This window comes from Stegodyphus dumicola, chromosome 2, assembly GCF_044657685.1.
Source record: "Stegodyphus dumicola isolate Sdum_Otavi_A_Nest chromosome 2, ASM4465768v1".
NCBI classification, from domain to species: domain Eukaryota; kingdom Metazoa; phylum Arthropoda; class Arachnida; order Araneae; family Eresidae; genus Stegodyphus; species Stegodyphus dumicola.
Window position 1 is genome coordinate 216,301,063 of NC_140769.1, and position 21,595 is coordinate 216,322,657.

At 32.8% G+C, this 21,595-nt stretch overlaps 1 protein-coding gene across 3 annotated transcripts in view; it reads right to left on the reverse strand.

Moving 5' to 3' along the window:
* Window positions 1-340: 340 nt before the first annotated feature.
* LOC118190789 (endoplasmic reticulum-Golgi intermediate compartment protein 2) overlaps window positions 341-21,595 on the reverse strand; it is a 61,739-nt gene continuing 40,484 nt past the window's right edge. For 2 of the 3 annotated variants that reach the window (XM_035361580.2, XM_035361571.2), the window contains exons 7-10: window positions 16,263-16,361; window positions 6,362-6,459; window positions 1,624-1,786; window positions 341-595 (exon numbers count right to left, since the gene is read on the reverse strand). In XM_035361580.2, the coding sequence (XP_035217471.2) occupies window positions 441-595; window positions 1,624-1,786; window positions 6,362-6,459; window positions 16,263-16,361 (515 nt within the window). In that variant the 3' untranslated portion in view covers window positions 341-440. Of the gene's footprint in view, window positions 596-1,623; window positions 1,787-5,698; window positions 5,850-6,361; window positions 6,460-16,262; window positions 16,362-21,595 lie in introns of those variants that run through there. The other variant, XR_015039784.1, reaches the window with a different exon arrangement.

Here is a 21,595-nt window from a genome sequence, read left to right on the forward strand (position 1 = left end):
GGTGCTCCATAATAAAGAGACATCTGGCCTTAGGAGTGGCCGATGCCAACATAGACAAGTGCCCGCCATTGGAGAGGGGGAAAACATGGTAAAAGTTCATTTCTTCATGCATGCAAGTTACATTCCAGTGCCTTTTTTTTATACTGCAACATAGTAAGCTTCATTTCTTATTTATTCAGAAAGCAATAAATAAAGATTGCTCTGTATTTAAATTATATGAACTAATTTTCATAAAAAGTGAAATTACAAATTATTTCTTAAAATTTTTTGTTATGACCTGTTCTTAATTCCATTAAGTCTGCTGAATGTAAAGTTTCTTTTTTAAAGAATGTTTTCCAAATTCAGCTTATAAGTACAAACTTTACTAATATTCATATAAAAATAATTTAATACATTATATACAAATATTTTATATAACATTAAATGTATGAGTTTTTATGTTACAAATACAAAGTTTGATTTATTTTTGGTGGCTTTTCTGGAGCTATAATTTGTACAGTAGGTAGACTTGGAGATGTCATGGAAAAAGCTGTCTTCTTTTTCTTTTTTCTATTCAGGAAATCTACAGCCAACTTTACTAATCCATTTAATATGCCTACAAGAAATATATATTTCAAAAAATGTTTTAACTCACATAGAATACTTTTACATATCCATGGGAAATATATAAAAAGAATATGTGGTCAGATATTATAAATAAATTTTTCTTTGATTGGCAGGGTTTCATTGTCACGGCATATAAGACGCACCCTTATTTAGAAGGCCACACACATGTAGATGTAGAAAAAGTTATGTATGTCTAGATCTTTATCCAGGCTAAAAATAGCATTCAGTATTGAAAGTTAACCTGTGTCCTTCACGTATAAGATGCAGGTAACTTTTTTGAGACCAAATTTAGGAAAGAAAGTGCATCTTATATGCCGTCAAATACGGTACTTAAAGTCCACATTTAGGACCCTAGGTTTCAAGGGCTCTCAATTATCCTTTAATTTTTCATAATTATTGTTTAAATGGGGGAGGACATGAAAATGGGGACTAGGAGCCCCTGAAAAAAATGTGGGCTTAGAGCCTCAGACTGTCTTAACTCGGCCCTGCTGATAATAGTTTTTAACTGTTAAATGCCTAGCATGGAGTATTTTGAAAACAATCCTTCCCCCAATTTTGTTTTAATTGTGGAAATATTTACTTGAACATAGTTACACATAAGGGAGGGAGAATAAAACATATAATTAAATGCATTACTTCTTCAAGATACGTGTATAAAACGTTGGTACAATAATTCATAGTGATTTTAAGGAAATCTGTTACTAAAACTAACTAATACTGAAATTGAGACTTTCTGAGAATTAAATAATAATGGCATCACCAACAGAACAGTTCTCCAAAAATCTCTATTTCGCTAGCTACTCATCAAAACTTTAATCAAATTATTTGAACCATTTCAGATAGTTAATATTCAAAGCTGTTTTTATACAGGATTATCTATAATAAAATCTGATATTATCTAAAAATCTCTAATTATCTTTTAATATTATCTAAAAATAAAATCTGAATTTTTCAGTTCTGAGAAAATGTTTCAAAAATAAGACAGAATTGATTTTTATACCTGTATGTATATATTACCTGATGTGGCAAACACTCCACCAATAATGCCACACAGACGAACCAAAATTCGCCATATAGAATGTTTTTCCACAGTTACTTTTACTTTAATAAATGACATATCATATTTAAAGTATATGCCTGGTACTCCATGGCTACCAGCTTGATGACTAATGGCTCGAGCCTATAAGAGAAAAAAAAAAAATTATACAAATATCTTAGGATCAAGAACACAAGAAGAGAAGATTTTAGCAATAACAAATTGTGTTTAGGTTTTTTAAGCTTAAGTTTTAAACATTATGCACATATATAGAAATGGATTTTGCTAATTTGCTTAGAGCAAGGGCTTAACTCTAAAACTTCAAAGTTCCCCCAAAATGCAACAAAAACACAGAAAGTTCCTGATTATAATTAAAAAATGCCTCTACTACTTTGCATCTGTATTTATGTATTCGGAAACGTTTCAAGATGCATATTCATGTACTTGTTTAAAACAGCCAAGAAAAATATTTTTAGATATAAATAGAATTTTGATAATCTTTGTACACTAGGAGTATCAGGGTATGGCCAGATTCCAGGTTATGTCTTTCTGAATTTTGTATACAGTTACCTCTTTCCAACTTTAAATTAAATGAACTAAAACATAGCAATGTTTTATTTAATTAAGATTTATCAACCATAGAATTCTTATATATTTTTTTAAATAATTACATACAATGAAAACAATATAAGAGAAAAATATAATCAGATAATTTTATTTTTTGAAAAAATGATTGTAAAAATGCATCAAAGAATTGTATGTAAAAAAAAAACTATATGCATTACTAAAATTATTTTCAAAGTGATTTTTATGCATTTAATTGAAAGAAAAATAAAAACATTGCTTAAAAAAACCTGAAATAGTAAGAATTTCCCTAAATTGAATATCTACACTAAACCTTCCATTACATTCTGTATATGTGCAACTGGATGCAAATTACCAGCATTTCCAGAATTATCAGAATATCATAGTACATATATGGCATGAGTACCAGAAGGATTAAACGAATTTTTCTAAAAATCAAAATTAAAAAAAAAAAAAAAAATTGCTTATTTTGGTCCCTTTTATCTGTTTTTACATTTTTGACAGCAGTTTTAGAATCATCATGTATTAATAAAATTATTTATTCCTTTATCTAATCATTCCTTGAAACACTGCATTTCTGATACAACATTTCTTTTATGGATCATTTTGGGAGGGGGAATTAAAATAAAGTACTTATCATCCATGTTACCTTCTTTTACCTAACTGTAAACATGGAAATATAGTAATGCAGTAATAATTCTTGTGTGCCCTCACTCCACATCTGAGCTGTTAGCATCATTTCTGAAATCTTATTCTGTTGCAATAATGTTATTCCTGTCAGTTCTCAATTAGTTTTCAGTTTGGGTTCACAAAGAGTATAGGGGAAGATACGAAGAACACAAAAGCAAACAAAAGGTGCTGCTAAACTTATAAAAACCTAGGAAGCTTTACAAACTCTTATTGTTTTTCTCTGTATAAAGTTGAAGCAAAGTAGAATATGATAACATTTTGTCTTGAAAACTTAGATTTTCTAATAAAGAAAAATTTACCACATAACAAAAGATGGTATATTTTTTTGTTATTAAAGATTGCTTTTTGTAATATAGTACTATTAAAAGGAATAAATATTGTTTATTTACAACATTTACTTATTTATAGTGTGTAGCAGTTTTTTGGCTTAATTTTTCTGCAATTTTCATTTTCCCGCTCAATTCTATTAAAAGTTGACAGCATATATTAGTTTAACATTATAAAATATTAAGAAACTGACCATAAGGAAAATGTCCCTGAAATTCTTCAGAATGACAGAAAAAGTGTCCAGATTTATTTTGTTTCCCAAAGGAACCTCAAAGGTGGAAACAAAATGGCAAGGTAGCATTTGAATTAAGTGTCTTTTTCATTGATTAATAAATATAATTTTTTGTGTGCCCCCCCCCCCCCGTTTTGACTCACTGATTGTGCCTAAAAATACTTTATAAAAATTTTAATTCAGTAAGTACTTGTTAGCCATGTTACCTTCCCTTTGGACTATAAACCTGGAAAAACAGTAATGCAGTAACGATTCTTGTGTGTCCGCACTCCACATCTGAGCTATTAGCATCATTTCTAAAATCTTATTTTGTTGCACAAATTTATGAAACTAAAATGAGAGCATTTATGATACATTTGATGCAAAACTGGCAGTGATTTTTTAAGCTTTTTATAATATCATGGGTTATACCCATATCTACTACATGCCTCAGACTGGCTAGCATAGTATCCAGTAAACGTACATTTCTTGTGATTTTCTAATGTAATTAATAGTTGTATTTAAAAATTTTATATTTGAAAAGTTTTTAAAAGCCTTTCTTAAAAGATATAATTATGAAATTAATTTTCTTATTTTATATTCACAAAATTATCACATTGGCTTGCAACAATTGCAATAATGATATGTGAATTAGATACCACTAGTATTACTTCACACCATAATTTTTTTAGTTACTGCTGTAGAAGTGTATGAATCTTTAACATGTACAAGTGAATTTCTTTTATAGCAAATTAATCAATCAATTTGCTATTAGCTTACTTTTATCATATGTTCTTGTTTCACACTCTATCATTAAAATGGGTTTAGCACAGCATTATTCAAGTACTCTGGTTTTTCTTTGTTGTATATTAAATGCATTTTTTTTATTGTGTACTAAATATCATTCTAGACAGTGTTTAAAAATAATGGCATACAAGAGTAATTTTTTGACGTTTTTTTCAGCATACCTTATATTTCATTAATTGAGATTACATAAGGTTAACTTAGTTTGAATTTATAAAAGCAAAAAAAAGTAATTCATAAAATTGATGTAACAGTAATTAAGCGAGTTTATAAAGTTTAAAATGTTATTATTAGTTTAAAATGCTTATACAAGTTATTTCCATAAATTTACATTGAATAAAATAAAACATTTAAAAGAAATAATACAAATTTTCTATTGAAAGCTTCGTTTAATAAAATTTATTGCTACATATGACATGCATAATTTAATTTTCTTAAGTGGTATAAAATATCACCCCACCTTATATATATATATGAAGGGTGTTTATACATTTCGAGAAAAATATCAAAAAAAAAATTAAAAAAAAAAGTGTTTTGGAATAAAAGTTTTTGGCAACAGCTTATTATATGAAATGAGAAATACCACCTCCTGCTTTTAAATTTATTCTCCTCTCAAAATGTTGCATGTAAAAAAGCTGCGGCCTGAAGGATATGTTTCTGTGTTTTTCAAAGAGAAATATTCCTATTCCACAGTTAAATAATGTTGTGAAATGCATGGTATTAAAATTCCTAAGCATAAAATAAGCAACATTTTTTATTAATCAGAAAGGAAAAAGGCATCAGTCATTACTTCTACATAGAAGAAACCTTCACAGGAATACCCAAAAAAGGTCTGTACTGTTTCTAATGTTTCTAAAGTTAAATTGTTGGTAACAATAGAAAATCCACTGATGCAGAAATTAATTGCAAAGTCTTGAAATACATCTGTGGTAACAATAAATAAAATAAGAAACCAAAATTTACAACTTAAAAACATAACGTTCACCAGTTTTCACTGAGGCATGCGACTCAACGTAAAATAATTTGTAGAATCCTGTATGAAAACTATTTGGCAGGACATAAATGGAAATACGCTGTGACCCTTGATGAAGAAGGTTTACATAATGAATGTAACAAAAAAGTCTATTCATCATCAAAAATGAAGGAAAAAAATGTATAAACCTGGTTCCTTCAATACAAAGAAAGTTTCAGTAAGTGGTTTGTGATTATAGCAGAATTCTCTAAAGAGGGGAAATTAAAAATATATTAAAGTGGGAAAAAATGTGAAAATCACCTCAATATACTATCAAGAGAAAGTTTTATGTCCGATATTTACAGAAGAAATTCCATTTCTTTATCCTAGCGACTTTTGCTTCAAGATAAAGCAACAACTCATACTTCAAAAAGCACCACTGTACTCCTTGAAAAAATGAAGACTGATACAGGCATTTTATATATACCTTTTCAATGTATTCTTGCAAAGTCCTGTGACTTTTCACCTATGGAATATTGTGTCTCTAGTCTCTTGAAAAGAGCTCTTTCTAAGCACCACAGCCCACCATGACTGATGGACTCTGGAAAGTAGTGGAGGAGGAATGGAAATCAATACCCCTGGAAATTTTATGAAAAGCCCTTCAATCATGGAAATCATAATACAGACTTATAATCAAGAAAAAAGGTTATCAGATTGAACATTTAAAAAAATATTCTTTACATTTTAAACATTAATTAAAGAGCCCCAAAATCATTTAAAAAAATGTGTAAACAACTTCTGTATATCTAATTTTGTCCAGCTTAAATTTTGCAGTTATTAAAATTTACATAAAAAGCTGGCTTTATAAAGAAAAGTACATTTAACTGATGAAAGTTTCCTTCAGGTATTATGGAAATTTTAAGTATAAATAGCTTTTAATAGTATTTGTTAATACTCAGTTTATTAAATTACTAATTTTTTATGAACGATGAAATTTATAAGCTCTTATTCTTGGCTCTTTGTATGTTTTAATAAAATAACTTCTGAAATATATATTTTTCATGTGCTAGAACTTGCACTAAGTGATATTTATTTAGTTATTGAGCCCCCCCAAAAAAGAAGTCTAGAATAAAATAGATAGATAATTTACCTGTTCTGTAACAGAGTACTGATATGCATTTTGTTTCCTACCATTCATAACAATCTCAGTTGGAACAACTTTTAGGTAGTACTGATACATGTGAAAATCTGAAAGAAAAAAGCAAATAGTTTAACATCTTTTTAAAAGCATATAAATGCATATGTCAAATAACAAAGTCAAATATCTAAACATTTTAAAAGAAAGTCCATAATTTTTATAATCATTACATATATTGAGTGTGTGTGTGTGATTATGGCAAAGCCTCGAGGGCTATCTGCCTAAGAGGAGGGATGCCTTCGTGGAGGACTTTCTAAGGGAAACTGGCTTGTATACACGTTACACATGGGGAAAACCACGAAAATGCCCATGTAGCCAGCCCATTCGCGGGACTCGAACCTCGGACCGAACTACCAGTGTTCAGTGACTTTACCGCTCGGCCGCTGGTGGGCTACATATATTGAGATCATGTATAATAGGATGAAATTAATCTGATTTGTTTAAAATAATAATTACTACATAACTTGCACTGATTTGAAAAGAACTGGTTTATGGAAATTTTTTCCATTGGATAATTCAATTTAATATTAATAAATATGAGATCTATTTTATGATTCTTGTTATAATTCCAACATTAAACAAAGATTAAAAGTTACAAATGCAAATGATTAAAATTGAAATCATTTTAAATTTTGTTATGAATGATATGATTATACAACACAAAAGGCTAACTGAACTTAAAAAATACAACCACAGATAAACAACAGATTTGTAATGTATTTATTTATGACAGTTCACAAATATACTAAAAGTAGACAATATCATTTTAAAGAACGCCACAACATAAATAAATTATTAAGAAAATTAAAAGAAATTTCAACTGAAATGAAGATAAAATTGGTACTTGGCTTCTGCAGCAACCTTGGCTGGGAATATTGGTTTGGCACGCTTCTGCATTGGTGGGAAAGAATCGATCTGTGCACATGCATTTTTTTATAGCTTTGTTTTTAAATTAAAATGACTTTTCATGTGTTTTTGTAGTTTATGTTTCTTTGGCCAGTGAAAATTTTTGCTTTTAAAATACAGCAGCCTATTAATGGCTACTGATCTACATACATGCATTTTTTCTGCCTTTGATTTTAAAATATAGTGGGTTTTTTGTGTGTGCTTGTAGTTCATGTTTCTTCAGCAAGTGAAAATTTCACTTTTAAATTATAGTGTTTTTCATTGCAAATATTTATTATGCTTATTGTTTTCAATGAAAGGGGAGCTACAGTTTTTTTTAGTCTTCCATAAAAAAGGAATTTGTGAAAATAGGCATAATATGTTGGAAAAGAAACCATTTGTCAGCAGTCAGTAGCATGCAATGTCAGCAACTATAAAATGAAGAAAGGACTTTGTTTTAAAAATTGGTTTAGTGGATTACAAAAATCCTTTCTTACCTCACTCTTTTTTTTTTTTTTTTTAATTGTTAGAGCAAGGAACTCGCTCTGATCCAGGCATACAATATGCGATTAAATATGAGAAAAACAGCAGCCATCGATAGATTAATTACTTGAGAGAGCAATCTGCTCCAAGTTTATGACAAAGCATTCAGACAACGAAATAGGAGGAGCTAATAATATCCAGGAAATTGAAGAATATTTCTTCGTAAAATGAAAGAATAATACAAGTAGAGTACTGCCACAGCATTGGAATTTACGTTTGCCATTACAGCAGAGAGTGCTTCTTAGTATAAGTACTTAACAGAAATGCGAGAATGCTTACAGAGAAAATACAAGAACATGTGAGTGAGGGATCGTTGATCTATATGGACAAAATTGTACACTATAAAAAATTAAATTCTTTAAAATTTATGTTTCTGCTAAAAATAATAAGCATTATGAGTATTTTACAAAGAAAAACCTCTACATAGTGCAGTTACACACACAAAGAAAGATTGTTAACCGTTAGTTTCTTTGCACGTGCATAAATCGGTAATAATTTATTTCTTTCCAAGGCCACTGCAGAAGATAAGTATCATAAAACTGAAGTCACATGAAATTTTTTTAAATACTTATTATGATGTGCTACTAGCATACAATTAATATGCATATATGTTTTTAATATAATGTCAACTATGCAGACTGAGTAGGACAAGATGATTCTTGTATGAGGAAGAGATTATTTCAAGCAAACACTTTATTCTTAAAAAGTATATTATTCATCTAAACAAATAGATTTATTTTCAAGCACTAGCATTTTATTTCAATATCAAATTATACTTTCCAGAAAGTAAAGGGGGGAAAATGCAACACTACACAAATTCTAGCTCAAGCATTTGCTAGTTCTGTTTTTTATATAGCACGGGCAAGTTACGAGTATCTCATCTGTAGTTACACTTCTTCGGCTTTTAGATATTATAATTAAAAATTAAAACTCCCCAAGTAATTTTTTTTGGCTTCATTGTTCAGGCCAATGACAGAAATAGAATACACAAAAGAAACAAGTCTGGAATGAAAAATACACAAGGAAGGAAGTGTTACAGTTTATGTAGCTGGCCACAAGAGGGCGCAGCGTTTTTTACTTTTAGCTTGTTATATTTTTCTTACCACATTGCGGATTTTTGAGATAGATGTAGTAGCAACCCGAGAAACATGATGAACGTTCTAATGTAAGCAGAGAATTGTTGTACATGGCTGTAAATAAAGCTTCTGTGTGATAAAAATGAAAAGGAATTCCAAGCATTCCTGAGGATATTCATCAAGAAAGGTAAGCAAAATTTCACTCATCGATGTTGTTAAATGTAAATAATAAGAACAAGAAAAAAGATCATAAGTTGCAACATGGTGCCGAAATTCCGAGATAACTGTGGTCTTTAGATATATTATGATTTAAGTATTTATTATTGTTTGATTAGTGATTGAATGTTGATTATTAAGATGGATAAGTTAAAAGCACTAAAAATGAAGCGAGGAATGCTAAGAGCATCAGTAACAAGACTGATAGCTACAATGGAAAGGGAAATAGAAACAAATAATATTAAATTTGATTTATTAGAAGATGATTTATCCATCTTAAATGAAAATGATAATGATATACTAATATTGAACACTGAAATCGAATCTATCATAACAGATGAAAAAGAGTATGAAACTGAAATACAGGATAGCTTGGAATATAAAAATAAAATTACCTTGTGTAAATCGAAGATCAGTAGAATATTTAGAAATAGAAAATGTGTTAAGTTAAATGAGATGCCATCTAATTCTGCTACTATAGATATGGTAGAGAACACAAATACAAATGGCAAACTAACTTCCAAAACTAATCATAAATAAATTTAAAGGCGAAATATGTGAATTTCAAAGTTTTTGGGCTTAATACGAATCTGCTATACATAATAACTCTGCTTTAAAGGATGTAGACAAATTTAATTACCTCACATCCTTACTAACGGACATAGCTTTAATGTCAATAAAGGGATTACCGTTAGTTGCCGAAAATTATGCTAAGGCAATAAATATTCTGAAAGAAAGGTTTGGTAGAAAGGACATTTTAATAAATGCACATATGAATCTTCTGCTGAATTTAAAGCCAGTAAAAAAAATGATAGCTTATATGATAGCTTAGAAACTGAAATTAGAAGCCTTGATTTCCTTAAAAAATTTCCTTAACATTACTTCGAATTCTTACAGCTATTTGTTATGCCCACTGTTAATGAGGATACTTCCTAGCCATAATTGGTTTTAGAGTTTAATCGATCTTTAACCCCTGACACAGAAACCACAGAGACTAACATTTTGGAATTTCTGAAGAAGGAAGTTGAAAGCAGAGAGCGTAAGGTTTTCCAAACACCGCCAAACTATTCCGAGTTTAACATCAGAACCGAACAACATAAACATCAATCGCGAGACCTTATTAAAAGTGAGAAATATCATACTGCCTTCAAAAACAAACATTTTGTTCCAGAAATTGTTGTCAATTCAATTTGTTGTTGCATCGTTGAATACAAATACATCAACAGCCGATTGTATATTTTGTGGGAAGATAGAAAATGAATCTTTGAAACATTCTACTTCAAACTGCGCAATTCCAATTGAGGAAAAAAGAAAAAATTAAAAATGGCTAACAGATGCTATTTATGCTTTCGTAAGTCTCATACGTCTGCCCGTTGCAGCTCAGATATACGCTGTGATTTATGTTCATTAAGGCATAATAATTTTACATGATAATAAATTTGAAAATAAACGGGAAAATAAAGGTGAGCTTAAAACAGACACAGTGGTGGCGTCAATTTCGGAAAGAGATAACAAAAATAGGGTTTATTTACAAACTGCAAATGCAATAGCTTTAGGTCAGAATAGAAGAAAAAAATGTAAGACTCATTTTCGATTCTGCCTCTCATAAATCTTTCATTCTGACAGAAGTATCAAAACAATTAAAATTAAGTGTTGTGGGGGAAGAAGAACTTCAGATTTACACCTTCGGCTCTACTGAGCCTACAGTTAAAAGGCTAAAAAAGGTTAAGGTTATTCTTAAAGATATATGTAGACCTGGGAAAATAATAATTGAAGCTCTTGAAACTCCAGAAATTAATCAAGCTGTTATTGGTATGCCAGGAAAGGAAATACTTAATTATTGTATGGAAAATTCGATACGACTTGCTGATGCTACAGATATAGGTGTCCATAACTCTCAAATATCAGTATTAATTGGTAATGATTATTACTGGAAAATAGTCACTGGGAAGGTTAAAAGATTATCAAAGGGTCTTGTTGCCTCTGAAACCTTATTTGGTTACACTACAAGCAGAACTGAAGCATTAAGTAATGTTTCTACACTTCATTCCAGAACGGTAATGAACGTTGTTGAGAATATTTCACATGCACATGATTTGGAAATTAGTGCAGCTCTAAAAACGCTATGAGATTTAGATGCAATTAGAATACATGACTTCAACAAACTAAAATGACACTGAAGTTATGTGGAGATTTGAAGAAACTACTAAATATGAAACCAATCATTATGAAGTTTCATTAACTTGGAAGGACAATATGAACAAAATGGGTAGTAATTATAACATCGCCTTAAGCAGATGGAGCAGCTTACTTAGAAGGTTTAAGAAAAATCCTGAAATTTATGACAAGTATTCAAGGGTAATTGAAGATTATCTAAATAAAGGAATAGCTGTAAAGGCTCCGAAGAATTCCGAAGAAAACATCTATTATTTGCCACACCATTGTGTAATCAGAGAAGATCACGATTCTATGAAATTAAGGGTCGTATTTGATGCTTCCTCGCATACTCATGACAGTCTATCTTTAAATAATTGCTTACAGTCAGGACCAAATTTAAACCCTGAAATATTAGATTTGCTAATTAAATTTCGTCAACACAAAATAGCATTTGCTGCAGATATTAAAGCCGCTTTTCTACAAATTCTGTTGAAGCCTGAGGACCGAAATGCAGTAAGATTTCTTTGGACTTCAAAGGAAAAGGAGCAACCGACGATTTTAAGAATGACGCGTGTAATATTCGGAGCAACCTGTGGCCCCTTTTTACTAGCAGCAGCTATAAAGCATCATGCAAGAAAGTTGAAAGCACAATATTCGAAGATCTGTCAGCTTCTTGAAGAAAATTTTTACGTAGATGATTTGATTCATAGTACAGATGATGAAGAAGAAGCTGCAGAAATTTATGAAGATGTGAAAAGGATTATGATGCTTGCTAGTTTCAATATGAGAAAGTGGAGGAGCCGCCCAATTACATGCCATTTGGAATGCAGCTGAAAATACGAAGTTTAATGGAGACGGAATGAATAGCACTTTGTTAGGATATATTTGGAATCATGAAGCAGATAAACTGAAATTTCGAATCAAAGATGAATTACTCAAGGATCCGGCTGAGGAAATAACAAAACGGAAGATTCTTCAGGTTGCGGGCAAACTATACGATTCTATCGGTTTCATATCTCCCTTTGTTGTTGCAGCTAAAATGATGATGCAAGAATGTTGGCAAAGAGGATACCAATGGGATGCACCACTTGATCAAGAATTGCAGAACGGATTTAAAACCTGGTATAATGAAATTCCTAAATTAAAAAATGTTGAAATTCCTAGACATTATTTCAACAATCTGTCAAAAGCTAACCTGTCGAATATTCAATTACACTGTTTTACAGATAGTAGCCAAAAGCGATATGGTGCCGTTATATATTTGAGATACAATGAAAATGAGCTAACAAAAACATCATTTGTTATGTCCAAAGCAAGAGTTTCTCCCATAAAAAGTGTTACATTACCTTGACTGGAGCTTTTATTAGCAGTCATAGGAGCTCGACTCATGACATACATTCGACATTCATTGAAAAACATTGAAATGAAGATTTATATGTGGACAGATTCAGAAATTGTACTACATTGGGTCAAGGCTGATCCGACAAAATGGAAACAATTTGTATGAAATAGGTGTCTAGAAATCCAAGAGAAAACTGATCCAGATTGGTGGAATTATTGTCCCAGCCATGAGAATCCTTCGGACTTATTGACGAGAGGGCAGAAGGTAGAAACCCTTTCAAAAAATGAACTGTGGTGGTATGGCCCACCTTGGCTTGTCAAAGATAACAACGTTTGGCCCAGATCTTCGAGAAATTTTAATGAAGATGATAAAATAACAAATTTTGAGAAACAAAAGGAAAGAAGCAAGAAATCTTAACAGCAAACTGTATTGTTGAAAACAGCGAACCTATCATTCCTATCGAGAACTTCAGTGACATAAAGAAAGTATATAGAATAAAATCTTATGTTTTCAGATTTATCAATAATGTGAAAAACCCAAAACTAGGAAGAACTGGACCTGTTAAGGCTGAAGAGATGAATGAGGCAGAGAATTTCTGGATCAAGAAAACTCAGGAAGAAAATTTTAGAGAAGAAATAAGGAAATTAAAGATGAAACAAAGCATACATAGTTCAAAAATATTTACATTAAATCCATTTATAGACTCAAATGCAATACTCAGAGTAGGAGGAAGGCTTCAAAATGCTGAGTTAAGCTATAATCAAACATACCCAGCAATACTACCTGAGAAGTCTCATTTCACAGATCATATCATTAAAGATTGTCACAAAACGCAAGGACATGCTGGTGTAGCTGAAACTTTAACTCAAATTAGGGAAAACTTTTGAATACTTAAGGGTCGACAGCGTGTAAAGAGTAATATTAACAAGTGTGTGATTTGCTACAGATTTAAAGCTAAGCCACTAAGTCAGGATATCGCTCCTTTACCAACCAAAAGAATAACAGAAGGCAAATCCCTTCGAAATTGTAGGACTTGATTTTGCTGGTCCTATGAGTACAAAGGATGAAACTGGGAAATCTTATATTGCTTTCTATACATGCGCTATAACCAGAGCAGTACATCTGGAACTAGTGTCTAGCCAAACAGCAAACAATTTTCTTCTGTCCTTTAGAAGATTTATTTCAAGAATATGGGAGTTGTACAGGGGTATCATGTAGGACGAGATGGGAAAATAAGGGCTTGTACTGTCCGTTTAGCTAATGGAACTTATCTTCGTCATCCTGTGCAGTTATTGTACCCATTAGAAATGACTTGACCTCTTTCAACTGAATACAGTGAACTTAAATTGCGAACACTGCATCTACGAACATTTAAACTTGTAGAACATTAAAAACATTTAGTGTTTAAGAAAACTTCAAAATCCAATCCTTTGATGAACCAAGAGTTCATCGAGGGGGAGGATGTTACAGTTTATGTAGCTGGCCGCGAGAGGGCGCAGCGTTTTTTACTTTTAGCTTGTTATATTTTTCTTACCGCATTGCGGATTTTTGAGAGAGATGTAGTAGCAACCCGGGAAACATGATGAACGTTCTAATGTAAGCAGAGAATTGTTGTACATAGCTGTAAATAAAGCTTCTGTGTGATAAAAATGAAAAGGAATTCCAAGCGTTCCTGTGGATATTCATCAAGAAAGGTAAGCAAAATTTCACTTATCAATGTTGTTAAATGTAAATAATAAGAATAAGAAAAAAGATCATAAGTTGCAACAGGAAGGAAGGACAGAAATACAGACTATAAGAAACCATAGGGATATGAGAGTGAAGTCTTAGGAGAAAGCTGATTTAAATGTCAAAGAATTTTATTCTTAGCACCACCTGTGCCATATTTCTTCCAAACTTTACCAAGAATACTTACTGACATCAATGCAAACAATATTTAATGAGTCTGGAAAACTGAATGTTTAAATAATTGAGATTTCATTATATTTTTTACGATATCAAGCAATAACAATATAATTCCATAAATTAAATTCACAACACAAAATTAGATTTTCATGCTATCTTTCTTTTGATAATACCAATCAATCAATATTTAAACTGAATGTATGCTTAACATACGAGGGCCATCCAGGAAGTAGATTACGTTTCCGTCTGTGTCCGCTAGGGGCGGGGCTAGCGCGGCCATCTTGGGGTCAGAGCGTTGCGCAGCTCAGTCTGCATCTAGCCGTGCTAGTGAGAGGTTCGTGCTGTGCTCCGTTCAGATACTGTGACGGTTTGAAATGTCTGCGTTAATTGAAAATCCCGCGAGCTGCGAGGTGCGCTCAGTAATAAGGTTTCTGACTGCAAAAAACTGTAAACCGATAGAAATCTATCGGCAGCTTCATGAAGTGTATGGGGACAACATTATCACTGAAGGTGGAGTGCGTCAGTGGGTCATAAGATTTCAAAATGGCCGAACCAATGTTCACGACGAAGATCGAAGTGGGAGACCCAGCATAGTGACCGCCGAACTTCTCGAAAAAGTCGATGCTAAAGTCCGTGAAAATCGAAATTTCACAATAACGGAACTTTCTTTGAGTTTTCCACAAATTTCGCGAAGTTTGTTGCACGAAATCATCAGCGAAAAGCTTGGTTACCACAAGTTTTGTGCAAGATGGATTCCAAAAATCTTGACAGAGGACCACAAAAATCAGCGAATGGCTGCAGCGTTGAACTTTTTGGACGCTTACCATAAGGATGGTGACTCTTTACTCGATCGCATCGTTACTGGTGACGAAACATGGGTGAAACATGTGAACTGTGAAACGAAATTGCAATCAATGCAGTGGGGGCACACAAGTTCTCCCCAAAAACCCAAGAAATGCATGCAAACAATGTCGGCAAGGAAGATGATGGCGACTGTTTTTTGGGACAGAAAAGGTGTAATTTTGGTGGACTTCCTGGAAAGAGGCACTACAATAAACTCTCAAAGGTATTGCCAAACTCTCCAAAAACTCAGAAGAGCAATTCAAAACAAGCGCAGAGGAATGTTGAGCTCTAAGATCTTGTTGATTCACGACAACGCCCGGCCACACACGGCAAATGTCACTCGTAAAGTTCTTGAATCTTTTAAGTGGGAGTTGTTTCCTCATCCGCCGTACAGTCCCGACCTGGCACCGAGCGACTTCCACCTATTCCCAGCAATGAAGAAGTGGCTGGCTATGCAGCGTTTTGATGACGACGCACAGCTGCAAGAAGAGGTAACGAAGTGGTTGAAGGCGCAGGCGGCCGAATTTTTCGACGAAGGAATTTCCAAGCTCGTACATCGCTACGATAAATGCCTTAATTTGTATGGTGACTATGTAGAAAAGTAGTATTTGAGTGTGGCTTTCATCTGTATATAATAAAATTTGTTTCCTATACTTTGTTTATTTTTTTATTCCAAAACGTAATCTACTTTCTGGATAGCCCTCGTATTAATAGATGATAATCTACATTAAAATTTTTCCATTGATATGAGAATGGCAAATCGTGCAAGTTTTAAGATGCATGCTCACCTGAAATACAAGTAACTTAAGGTGGGTGGAGAGTCAACATGGCAATTTTACAAAAAGATAAAAGAAGTTCTGGTATTAAATTCAATAAGAAATCTTACTACTTGGAGCAGTTTTTTCATCTCCTTCTAATGGGTCAAATATCCCAGCTGATGGCTCACCAAAAGAGAATCTTTCAATTCTGTGAGAAAAATTATAATCTGAAAGCAAATACAGTTTTTTTCACTGAGATAATAAAACACAAAACATGGGTGGGGAAAAATAAATACATTTGTTTCATGCACAAAAAACAGCATTATGTAATACTTATCTGCAGACAAAATATCAAGTGCAATCAAAAAGTTCCTAGACCAAGCACATAAGATACATATAAATACGCTCTATTTAAATGTGGTTCTTTTCCATTAAAGCACTTGGTGTTCTTTTGTTTAGTGTATTTCCTCAGCATCAAGCATCGGCAGTTAGGTTTGGTTTCTTTTCTGATAATAATTATCTTTATAACCATCGCCTGCACAACCACATTTTTGATTTTGTGTATTTTTACTTCCTTGTATGAAGTAAAGGAAATATTGCAATCACGAAACACCTCGATTTTCAGATTTTAACTGAAATATCCATTTTGACCAGTTCCGTTGTGATGTATATCGCATAACTCAAAAATGATTTCCTGTAAAATGTTGAAATTTTGTGCTTAGGACTTTTGACTAGTTTCAGCTTGATGTCTGTACATATGTATCATGCATAACTCAAAAATAATCAGCCGTAGAATGCTAAAATTTTGTATATGGGACTGTTATACCATCTAATTGTGCACCTCTCTTTTTTATTGCAACTGGTGCTGTTAGAAAGGCGCTTTGAATCAGAAGATCATATCTCACTTTCAAATGAAATAAGTTTAAATGAAGTGCAACAAAAAAAAAAAAAAAAAAAAAAAAAAAAAAAAAAAGCGTACAATTTAATATGTGTACAAGGACATCATGTGGTGTCATCAGAATTTTTTAAAAAATTGCAATGGTTTTTACTATTTAGAATTCGAAATACTTCACAAGAAATCATTTTACTATTCCAGAGAATGAAGATCATACTTATATCAGTTAATCTGTAAGTATTTCTGAGTAGTATAAAATGGTGCAATAAATAACAAAGAGACATTACCAATAACATTTTGATTCTTATTCAACTGAATTCATGTGGCAATACATGCATTCCAAATGAGAAGTATTCTCTACTGTGCTAAATGCCATTTTTTTGTTTTATGCCTGTTATTTAGTTTTATATGATATTGTGCTAAAATTTGTTTAATAATTAATGTTAAATTCATTTTTACGTTTGCATGTTTATTTAGTTATTTATGAAGCAATAAATATAATTACCATTTTTTCTATATTTGTTTTTCTTTCATGTTTCTTTCTCTCTCTGTCCCCCCTTTTTTTAAACGGGTTTCAGGGATGAAATTGACAGAAATCAAGGCAAAAAAATTACTCACTGAAATTTAGTAAAAAAGAGAAAAAATTTAGTGTTGTAGATTTAGTAATAAACAAAGATGCTCTAATGTTGAGCAGAAAACGGATGGTATAATTTTAGCGGGAAAATGCTTTAAATTTAACTACTTGTGTTTTACTACTGTACACTAGTGCCAACACTTCTGTTACTGTTCAAAAGATTTCTGGAGCTCCATTCTAACATAACAAGCACCATGTATGATCTACACTGAAATATGTTCTACAGTAGTAAAATGTCAATCCCTCAGTTTGAATTTTAGTTTGGTGGAGGAGGAAAAAGTTAAGGGGCTAAATCTGGAATACAGAGACCATCTACATGAGGAAACATATCTGTTGATATCTGCGGTGCCTACAACTGCCAGTCTACACAGGACACATGTTCAAAAAATAATAGCAGCGTTTTGCTTACAAAATAAAATATGCTGCAAATTATTTAGAGTTTTTGTTATTATTTTAATAAATTTAATTAATGATGCAACATTTAATTTGGATCATAATTTCCAATGAATTTCTTTTTAAACGATAGAATATTGTTTTCATCTTAATGCAAGTGCTTTTTTATTTAAATACAGAGCGATGTATTTTTTTTCCATTATTTGTTACCATAATTACAGATTTGGTAGAATATTTTTTCCTGTTTAAAGGGATTACTATATTCTTATATTCTGACAAACAAGAAATGCTTAATTTATCGTCTGTTCTTATTTGATTACATTTCCAATTATCTATTGTCATAATTTGATCCTTTGACACTTCATCTTTGTCGGTTCGTTTTTCATCCACTTATGAATGTTATTAGTCAACTCTATTTGCAGGAAATAAACTGGGACACTTATGCAGGTTTAATAATAACATAAGCTATATTTTAATTTTGTAAATACACATTAACTTTTCACAAAGTATTGCTTTTATTCACATTTACATTAAACGCCCAAGTAATACATTGCATCTCTCCGTTCTTAACAAAAAAACAAGAAAGACAAACTCTACTCTCGGAATACAGCCAAACTCATCTTCAAATTTTTTCTCACGAGCATGCCGCCCTTCTCGCATCAAGCACGTTTCTTCTTCCCGTTGCCAGATATTTCCCCTCTCCTTTCAGATAAACTGTTTTTTTTCACACGAGCCTGCCGTTCTCGCATCAAGCACGCTTCTTCTCATTGCCAGATTTTCTCCTCTCTCCTTTCAGCTATAAGTCGTTGGCTTAACTGTTCTTCCGCTAAGCTTGGTCGGTAGCATCCCCTTACGGAGTATGTGCATGACACGCCCCTGCCAAGAATGAAATTTGTCCTTTCTTTGGGACGTATTTCATTAATCAATATCCAAGCAAATTTTCTGTACATTACTTTTACACAATACCAACCTCGTACAGTATTAAATAAAACAAAACAGAACAAGCAATAAATTATTACAATCATACAAATAAACAAAGAAAAAAAACAATCAAATTATATTAATCATATCATATTTGATCCAGACGTGAGAGTGCATCTGCACTTTGGTGCTGGATCCCTGGCCTATGACTAATCCGCAAGTTCCATTTCTGCAATGCCAGAGCCCACCTCGTCAATTTGGGACTTCGAGGAGTAGTTTCATTCAAATATCTGAGAGGGTTGTGATCTGTTATAATTTCTACCTGAGCCCCATAGATCCATTTATCAAATTTATTCAGGCCAAATAAGACTGCCCAAGCTTCCTTCTCAATGCTTTCCCAATTTTTCTGAGTTTGAAAAAGCTTTTGACTTGCAAATGCAATAGGACAATAGTTATCATTCTCGTCTATCTGGGTTAAACAGCAACCTACTGCCAAATTGGATGCATTGCAATGGATCTGAAATGGCTTTCCTATATTTGGTGTGGCCAGAGATGTCACTTGGCACAAAGTATCCTTTAATTTGTTAAAAGCATTCTGTTCCAACTCTCCCCATAGAACAATATTGGCTTGCCTCTTCTTCGTCAACTCTGTCAATGGTGCCGATATTTCTGCGTAACTGGGAATATAAGATCGATAAAATCCCATTAATCCTAAAACCGATCTCACATCTTTTTTTGTGACTGGCCTGACGAATTTTCTAATTGCTTTGACCCTTTCTTCATCAGGACCATGCTTGCCTCCTCCAATTATATGCCCCAAATATATGATTTTTCTAGCTGCAAAAGTACATTTGTCCAAATGTACAGAAAATCCTAATTTTTCTAAAGTGTTCAGAAGCAGAGAAATGTGTTTCAAGTGTTCCTCAAATGTTTTCGAGAAAATCACCACATCATCTATGTATGCCTGAGTATAATCACTATGACTCTGCAAAGCACAATTCATTTCCTTCTGGAATGTCCCTGAGGCTCCTGATAAGCCGAAAGGCATTGTTCTCCACTGGTACACTCCATTACACGTTGCAAATGCAGTCAAAGGTTTGCTCTTTTCATCCATTCGGATTTGCCAATACCCTTTTCGAAGGTCGATGCTTGTCAGCCAGTTTGCTGCACCCGCCACAAAAATCAATTCCTGCATGTCTTTCATGGGAAATGTTGGAGTTTTCGTTACAGCATTCAATGATCTAAAATCTATACACATTTTAACTGTAGCATCTTTTTTTGCCATACAAACTATAGGATGAGCAATTTCTGACTCAGAAGGTTCAATTAATCCTAATTCTAGCAACTCACGTATCTGCTCATCTACTGCTTTGCGGTATGCCATGGGTATTCCATAGCAGTGGAGTTTCTTCCTAGTAGCAGTAGGAATAAGTTCGATCTTGTGTGTACCTACTCGTGCTGGTTGCACTGGACGTGTAAATAATGTTTGATATTTCCTCAGTAGCCCTAAAAGTTTACTTCTTTGAACTGAATCTAAATTAGACGTTTCTAATCTGCCGCAAATGGATGAGATTGCCCAGAGATTCATAAAAACTTTTTTCTCCCTTGTTGACAGGTATAAATTCAATTTCCCCAAACTCTTCTTCCCCTCCAAGATAACATTTACTGCTTGGGATCTAACTACATAAGGTCTAATCTTATTCTGATGAACATGTCTTTTGGTCCCATCGGGCATTTGTACTACAAATGAGTGAGAACTTCTCTGTTCCAATATATTTGCAGGACCCTGCCACCTAGCATAAAGCTTGTTATTAGAATCGGGAATCAAGACTATCACCTTATCTCCCACCTTAAATGTTTTTATGGTAGACCTTAAATTATGATAGTGTGCTGTCCTCTCTTGTTGAATTTTAGCTGTGAGCTTTGCCTGCTTCGCTGCCTTCTCAAACCTAGCCTTTAGATTTTGTAAATATGTATAAACAGGAGTTGCATCTAATTGTAAATTTTCATGTTTCCCTGTCCATGATGATTTTAATATCGACAGAGGTCCCTGAGATGTCCTGCCGTACGTGAGTTGAAATGGAGCCACCCTAGTTGTTGAGTTGGGTACTTCTCTACAGGCCCACAACACATAAGGAATTTGCAAATGCCACCCTCTACCTTCTTCTCTGATGACCTGATGCAACATTCTTTTTTACCATTAAACCATTTACCATTAAACCATTAAAGTACCATTAAACCGTTCAACTAATCCATTAGCTTGAGGATATCCAGGGGTCGAAAACTTAGGACTGGCCCCTATTTGTCTCTCAAATTCTTGAGTCAAATCTGCTTTAAAATTTGTTCCATTGTCACATGCAATTACATTTGGAATACCTGTTCTTGAAAAAATATGTAATAACTCCTCACAAGTCGACTTGGCGGAGAGGCTAGTTAGAGGTATTGCTTCTGCCCATCTGGTATGCTGATCAACTAAGCATAATATATACTTATGACCCTTAGAACTGGGAGGATCAACAGTTTTAATTGGTCTAGTCAACAGGCACTCTTTACATGCCTCGCAAAATTTCTGAACGTTTAACCTCAGACCTTCCCAATAGAAAGAGTATCTAATTCTC